Source organism: Episyrphus balteatus, chromosome 2, assembly GCF_945859705.1.
Source record: "Episyrphus balteatus chromosome 2, idEpiBalt1.1, whole genome shotgun sequence".
In the NCBI taxonomy this organism is placed as follows: Eukaryota; Metazoa; Arthropoda; class Insecta; order Diptera; family Syrphidae; genus Episyrphus; species Episyrphus balteatus.
In genome coordinates, this window is record NC_079135.1 from 117,873,185 (window position 1) to 117,882,052 (window position 8,868).

General features: G+C 30.8%; 1 protein-coding gene across 1 annotated transcript; it reads left to right on the plus strand.

Moving 5' to 3' along the window:
• Window positions 1-4,881: 4,881 nt before the first annotated feature.
• LOC129910533 (enhancer of split mbeta protein-like) lies at window positions 4,882-8,652 on the plus strand. The gene is made up of 2 exons (XM_055987954.1): window positions 4,882-5,088; window positions 7,824-8,652. The coding sequence occupies exons 1-2, from the start codon at window positions 4,918-4,920 to the stop codon at window positions 8,241-8,243; spliced, it is 591 nt and encodes a 196-aa protein (XP_055843929.1). The 5' UTR covers window positions 4,882-4,917; the 3' UTR covers window positions 8,244-8,652.
• Window positions 8,653-8,868: the final 216 nt, after the last annotated feature.

The window sequence follows — 8,868 nt, forward strand, 5'->3', positions numbered from 1 at the left end:
ATGGTGTTTTCTGTTTCAGTAAACAAAAAAGGACTTAGAACACTACCTTTTGGTACTCCAGTCATTATTTTCCTTAAAACTGAAATAATAAGAATGGTATGGAGTCTTGATTTAATTTGAATTTAAGGCCTTCGTGCCGTAATTTTTCAAAAACATGAGACACATCTAAAATTATCGCCGAACAAATTGAAGCCTGAACTAGTTAGCAAGCTTCTCAAACCAAGTGTAGCGTGCTTCCAGTCTTGGATGCACTCATTTGAAAGAGATTTTATTTTTCTTTTTTAGGAAAGGAAAATACATAGGAACTGGATAACTTTCACCAGCACATAAGTTTATAAAGACATGTGAACATAAAAAAGCAGATCATTGATGAACATGCAAAAAAGTATTGGACCAAGAAGTTTCTTTTCAACTTTCACTTACTTGCCAAAGGCTATAAGAATGAAAAGAACAGAGAAGATTTCTATGACTTTAATCAAAATCGTGGAGTTGTTGTCACTGTAGTGTGCTTGAAGGTAAATTATTTGTATCAATAAATTGTTGATTTAAAAGTGTCTCAAAAATTGCTTTAAAATTATCTTAAAAAGAGGTTGTCTGTAAAGCAAGTTTACAGACGATAATCTTAAGTGATAACGTCGTCAAAAAACAAATTGTGTGCTTTTTTTTAAAATGAGTCAATTGAAGCGTTTACTTTTTTCAAACAATCATAAATTACAAGAAAAAGCTAAAAAAAATTACCTTTTTTATTTTCTCATTATATTAATTTTTTTTATTTTAAAAGCTTACAAAAAAATTATGCAATTTAAAAGCCAAGTATTTCTTCTTAAGAATAAAACCATTTTTAAATTGTTACAATGCGCAAAAAGTATAGAAATAATTTATTAAAAACAATCATTTTCATCAAAAAAAGCAAAAAAAAAAACATGAATTTTTATGTTCTCACGCTATGGAATCAATTTTGTTGTTAGACAACCTATAAAAAAAATTTTATACCATGTGAAAGTTTATTATTTCACCTTTCATATGACGTATCAATCTCATTTCAAAGATGCCTACAAGAGTAGTTAGAATTTTTTAAAGTCAACCATGTCGAATTTCCAGACTTAGATTACGGTACTTCCCACACTGACTGGTGTTTTGAGGTTTTTCGCAAGTTTTTTTGATTTAACATTGTGTAGATTGTAGTTAGTCTATCGTTATGTGTGATATACTAAATGAAAGGTAATTGTATCAGGATGCTCATAAAAGTTTAATAAAATTTCTATCTGCTCTTGGTCAAAAGTTATAACCTGTTGAATTCTAAAATTTTATTTTAACGTTATCTCAAAATTGTATTTACGAAAATGATTGGTGGTCATGGTCTATCATTACTCTAAAAACTTTGTTCCTGTATCTATTAAAGAAAAAAAGATAAAAATAAAAAACGATGAAAATTGATTTAAAACGGTCAAAAAACATGTTTTTTAAAAACTTGTTTCTTCCGTTATTCAGTCAAAACTCACTAAACGATTCCAATATTTTGCACATGTATGCATAAGGCCAAAACCTACATGTCCTATAAGTTTTTTGAACGCTCCAAAAAAAAAGCTAAAAATCAAAAGTTACCCAAAAATATCTCTAAAAAACAAGGTGTTTTTCAAAAATTCATATTTCGAAACGCAGAGTGTTGGAAAAAAATCCGTATCAGACGCCGAATTTTTTTTTGCCTCATCTTTCACCTGGCACCTTTAGAATTGTCAAAAAAAATTTCCCCTACCCAAAATCATCATTTTGTCATAGCCCCAACACGTGTACAACCTTCAAACAAAACGTTGTAGCTTAGTTAAAAAATGTTTAAGAATTTTTTCTTAAATGCAGTTATTCTTAAATAAGTCTCATCTATCTATAGCACAGCGCGACTTCGCGTTTAGATTTTAGCCCAAGTTTCATTTTTCTATTTTGCCCCTGTTTACCCTATTAAATGACGGAATTTTAAAAATCCTTCATTTAGATTAAGCTTTAGGTTGTTATCTTTCAAATAAGCTATAGAAGATTTTTGTATCTCTAATAGTTTATTGAAATTTTTGCCGCGAGAGTGGAACGTTAGAAAATGGCGTCACTTTTTTGTGGTGGCTGCCATGGTTCATCGATTTATAAGACGTTATCACGTCAAAAAAAAAAAAATTTAAAACGTGTTATCAAACCATTATATTTTCGACGTTTCTGATATTTTTTAAATCTTGAATTTGTTTGAAAAACGTGCTAATTTTCCCCCAAAATCTCTAGATTTTCTGCAAATTGAGACTATTTTTGTCTTCTTCAATACTTTCTCAAAGAGAATATTTAAATTTTTTAAAATTTATTTTTTTGTTTCAAGAGTTAGAAAAAAACGAGTTAATCCAGTCAAATAAGGGTTTAACCTCGGAATGAATGTTAGTAGAATTTTTTTTTGCTCAATATCTTCCTTTTGCCATTCTATAACATATCTCAAAAGTCTAGAAAAATCTCATGTCCGCTTGTCGCGATTTCAAGGTCAAATCGCGAAATGGAGATTTTCAAAATTAGCAAAAAATAGGCTATGGTATTATATACACATATGATACATGATTTCAAGGTATTTTTTAATGCTGATTCCAAAAAATCTAAAATCAAGGCAATCTGACGTCTCTGAAAAAAGTTATACCTGTTTTTCATCTTTCAACCCATATTATTATAACAGTTGCTAACTTACTACCGAAAAACCCTTAAAAGTAATGGTAGCGGAATCATATTTTGCATGAGGGTTTTCATATCCATTATCATTAACAATCAAAATAATGCAATGCAAAAAAACATTTATATCTATGACAAAATGGTATTTTTTGAGAAAAGGGGAAATTTTGGGATGTGCACTAAAAAACATCCTGGTACCATCTTGGAATTAGTGCTAATAGGCTAATTTTTTTATTTCTATCTTTGTTTGGATATTCTATAACTTATGTCAAAAATCTAAAAAAATCTCATGTCCGCAAGTTCTAATTTTCCAGGTTAAACTAAGTTAGGTGCAGATTAAAAAAAAATAATAAGAAAACTTTAGATTCTTATATGTATACCAACATAACCCATATCATTTCAAGGTATTTTTTAACGCTGATTCCAACAAAACCCACAAACAAATCAATATGACCATCCCTGAAAAGTAATGTACCTTATTCATGTTGATCTGACACAAATATCTGAAGAGTAGTTTTTCAATTTTTTCAAATCTGCACCTTATCTTCAAACCAAGAAAATTAGGACTTGCGGACATGAGATTTTTTTAGATTTTTGAGGGTAGTTAAAGAATATCCAAACAAAGATTAAAATGAAAAAATTAGCCTATTAGCACTTATTCCTAAGATGAACAAGAATCTTCTTTAGTGCATATCCTAAAATTTGCTCCTCCATCAAAAAATGCCATTATTTCGTAGGTATATATATTTTTTGTAATGGATTGTTTTGATTTTTAATAATGATGGATTCTAAAATTTTCATGCAAAATTTGGTTTATCTACCATAACTTTTAAGGGTTTTTCGGCAGTAAGTTTGCAACTGTTATAATAATATGAGTTGACAGATGAAAAACAGGTATAACTTTTTCCAGAGACGTCAGATTGTCTTGATTTTAGATTTTTTGGAATCAGCATTAAAAAATACCTTGAAATCATGTATCATATGTGTATATAATACCATAGCCTATTTTTGTTAATTTTGAAAATCTCCATTTCGCGATTTGACCTTGAAATCGCGACAAGCGGACATGAGATTTTTCTAGACTTTTGAGATATGTTGTAGAATGGCAAAAGGAAGATATTGAGCAAAAAAAATTTCTACTAACATTCATTCCGAGATTTACCCCTTTTTTCTCCTTATTTTACTGTATTAAGTGTATTTCAAAACAAAAGTTTCATTTTCAATTGTTTTTTTTTTTTTTTCATTTAATCTACAATAATTATTCTGCTCGGTGAAATTCCCCATCATTATTTAAGCTTGAACTATAAATCTCCCAGGCACATGCCTGTGCTCGGATCTAGCAAACGATACGCCAATCATAATCTCTTCGGCGTATGCCAGAGAGTATCGCAACCCGAAGAAGGCTCATTCACATGACACCCCTTTGCCATGAAGTTACTCCGATGTGATGGAGGATCAAATTCCATATCTGAGGTCTTGGAAGTTACTATGTGTTGTGTATTGCGGTTCGGCTGCGGGATCACACCAATATCGGATTCCATCATCATCATCATCGTTCAGCAACTTTAATAACAAACCAAAACGAAGGTATGCGCAATGGCCGAATCGAATATATAGAAGCTCCAAATAAAATATATAAGTCATTCAAGTATCATCTTCATTTCGTAGATTTATCCCACGGGACCCAAAGAGGCATATGCCGTCGTGTCGTCCGCGATCGCGATTTATAGTATCGTAGTCTTTGTTGTTATTGTTGTTGTTTTGTCGTCGTCACAGTAGCAAACCATCAGATTTCTGAGGCCCCCCTTAATGGCGAATCGGATTGCCCAGTCGCCGACGACGACAGCGACAACAACAACGACGATTGGATAAGATATACACAAAGATACCCTCGACAAGCAGCACGCCACTCTTGTGGTCGGTATGCACTTAATAAAATTGTGAATGAACGTAGACGATGGATCACTCGATCGTTACACGTCAACGGATTAAGACGTTTCCAACGTTCTTTAGAGAAATTGAACAAAAAAAAAGGGATAAGCCAGTATAACCAATTAAGATTAAGAAAACAAGAAGTGTCTTCAAGTTTTGGTCTGATTTGGAAAAAATATTCAACTTGATCAGATGCCACCGTGTGTTTATAAGTGAATTTAAACCTTAGTTTTAATATTTGTTGTTATTTTGTTTAAAAGACTTTTTGTAATTTTGAAAACAAATTTTATCCGGATGATGGCACCGAACCATCATTTCGCGATTAACTCGCTTACAATGGAACCAGTGTCGCGTACTTATCAATATCGGAAAATAATGAAACCCATGTTGGAGAGGAAGCGGCGAGCACGTATCAACAAGTGTCTGGAAGAGTTGAAGGATTTAATGACAGGAACATTACAAGCTGTAAGTATTACAACGTAACATACATAACATCTGTCGTCGAACTGTCAATACCTTTTCTCAGTGATCAATAACTCCTGTTCTACTTATTGCTTTGGTTTGATTGGATTTTTATAGTATTTTCCTATTTTGCTTTGGAAAATCTGATAATTGTGACAAAAATTTTCAACTGTCCGAAATGTATGAATTTATTGTAATATTGATGCAATAATATAATAATATTGATGCGTTATATACAATGTTACATTCCTGAGCGAATGTTTCAAAATAGAAATTTGAGATTTTGAGAAATGAATTAAAAAAAGGAAAAAGTTAAGTTGTTGAGCCCTACTTCAAAATGTCTCGAATTGTAAACATCATTTTTCAAAAATCTGTTGTTTCTCTTTTTTTTATTTTGTTTCTTAAAAATGGACCATTTCATTCTTTTTTGCTTCACTAAATTCAAGTAGGCATCTTAATTTCGAAATTATTACAAAATAGGATTCTTAAACTAAAAAAAAACTTGTATTAGAAATACAGTTTGTTTGATAATCAAATTTCCTGCAATTGATTACGGAGTTTCAGTAAATCTGCACTAAGATCCGGAATAGGACACCTATGACCACAGTCTAAATTGTGGGACAGATTTTCTTCAAATTTGATACCTACAGATAACTTTTATGGAATTCTGGCAATCGATTTTTTTTTATTCTGTAGGTAATATATCGCTTAGAAGGAATATCTTACACATACAATTTTCAAGGTACAAATTGCATTTTTTTTTTAACAAATCCAAAAATTTCGATAAAAATATAAAAAGGTTGATTTTTGGAAATCGTCTATCTTTTGATTAAGTTTCACTTTCAACGATTTCAATACAAAAACTTTAAAAAAAATAACTATGCCTAAATCAAAAACAAAATTAAAAAAAAAAATAAAAATAATTTTTTGAAAAATTAATTTTTTGAAAATTGACGGTGCACATTGATTTTTTAAAACTTTGTGCAAGGTCTTGAAAAATTATTAGACAATAACATGCCATTTTATTTTTGATTTATTTTTCTCAAAAACTGACTTCAAGAATTTTGAAAATATTTTGTTCTTATATCGTGTCGGTGACGAGCGCAGAGTATGTAACTCCATTTTTTTTTCGAAATTAAGATATTTATGTGATTTGTTAGATAAAAACCATGAATTCCAACTTTATTCATAAATAAAACTATTCATTGAAAAAATTAAGTTTATTTTAACTCTCCTGTAAAAAGCGTCACCGACGACGGTATGCATATGCACTTTTTTAGACAAAGTGTAAGTTGTTGTTAAACCTGTTTTTTTAATTACATTCAAAATGTTTATTATCATTTTCTTAAAAAAGAATAAGAATTTCAACCAATATCTAAAATAAAGAAGCTTTGCTATTAAATATGCGAAAATTTTATTGAAGGTGTCAAAAAATACTTGCCGCTTTTTCTTAAGAAGAATAGAATATAAAATTTGGTTTAATTTCAGCGCAACCACAGCTCTAGAGGTCTAAGTTTTCTTGAAATAGATCACTCCAAAAGTTGGATATTTTTTCAACAAAGTGGATTATGCAAAATTATATGGGGATTGGGTCAAAGGCTTGCAACCATTTAACTGTTTTCAAATCCGTGAAATCAAAGCTGGAGGCCCAAATTCTATATAATATAATTTTATCTTCTTTTTGTTAAAGTTTTCACTTTTTGGAGTTATTTATTACAAGAGATTTAGGCCTCCAAAGCTTTGGTTACAAAAAAATGACTCTAAAGAGTTAAGTCATCAAATATTTTTTGGAGGGATTTTTTTTAAGCAACACCTTATATATATTTTAAAAACACTATTGATGACTTTTTTTTGAAATAATATAATATCCCGATTTGCAACAAAAAATTAATCCTCAATTTTATTTTAAACGAAAATTTTATTTTTGACCTAACCAGGAACCAAAGAATTGACAGTTTACTTGTGCAGTATGCGTCTACAACAATTTCTAAAAGAGCAAGAAATAAGTAACCAGCATAAAATAAACCCATTTAAAAACAAAAGTTAAAGCAAAACTACTAGACTATTTTTTGGTAAAGCACAATAAAATAAAAATAAATTCTTGCTAACATCGCTTGTTTGCGGAAAACTGTACAAACATTGTCCAAAATCCCTAAGATTTGCAAATTTTCAGTTAAATAAACTAATATTTAAAAAAAAATGTTACTTAGAGTGATTAGCGCCTTAAGATGATGATACAATCCATTTGGGATTTGGGCCTCAAACAACAAGCTTATCCATAGCCAGATCTATTGTTAGCTACCTACTTGCTTCCAGTTTCACACGGCAATTTGGTTGACCACCCCTTGAATTTGCGTGGGCTATCTTAGACGAGGCTAAAAGAAGCTTTAATCTTTCAAAATTATTTTTTTTTTTAATTTAAGAAAACATCAACTCTTTAGAGAGAGTTGTTGCTCTATAGCAATTCAATTATTCCAATGGGTTATAATCAGGTCTGTAAATTTACAGCCAAAAAAGTTACGTATACACCACAGTAAACAGAGAACCAGAACTTAAATAATATAATCCTAAACCCCCTTGTGCATCGATCCATTGAAATAAATTTGAGGAAGAGGACAGATTTCATAATTAACATAAAAACTATTAATTGTATGCAAGGAATATATATTTGCAATTATAATAATTTCCATAAGCAGTACCTACCTTTTTATTCTAAAATGTTCCTTTTCTCCTTTTAGGACGGTGAAAACATATCCAAACTAGAAAAAGCCGACATCCTTGAACTAACAGTCCGTCATCTACATCGTCTGCGTGAAACAAATACACTCTTCATGCGACCCGATCCAGTCAACGTGGATAAATTCTGGGCTGGTTTCCATCACTGTGCCACCGAAGTCACACAATTCCTAACCAAATACGACCGCCCCATCAGTGGCGATCTTCTTAAACACATTGCAACATTTATGCCAAATATAACATCAGCAGCTCAATACCAAAGATATCCGATGCCGCAAGCCAATGTCCTTTATCCTATTCAATTAACTACTGCCAAACCACCTCCATCCGCCTGTAAACCATTTCCCAAGGAAGAAATTCTAGATTGCAACACAGACACTGGCAGTGTTAATGGTGAAGGTGGTGTCTGGCGTCCGTGGTGAAAATGTGTACCGCCCAAAAAAAAACACACACAAATTGATGGGTTACCTAAACTAGACACATCAACATGTAAATACAAAAATATATACAGGAAAGAAATTCAGTAATCTCTCTACAAATTATGCATGGAAAAAGCTTTAATTACATACAACAACCACACAAAACTCAAGTGGACATTATAAATGCACACACTCATATAAACAAAATACACACACACACATGAACAACACTGTTTTATGAATTTAAAATTCAAATTTAATTCTAAAAGACACACAAAACATGTAGATTGTTTTTTTTTTTATTTTATTATTTATGTTGAGCTACCGTTACTGTGATCGGAGACAAATTGAATAATAATTTTTATTTATTTATTATTCAAAATTTAGAATTAAGAAGTTTAATGTTAATTATAAGTGAAAAAAAAAAATAATATAAATACATTTACCTAATTATGACCAAAACATGAATAATAAAGATTGTTTATTTTTTGTTCCTTTAAGAGGATTTTGCTCCTTCGTAGGTGTATTTCATGGATCTTGAAATTCTTAGAAACATTATGCCTTTCTTCGTTGTATTTACAAGGACGCAAACATGATGCTCTTGAATAGCTTCTCTGATGATTATGAT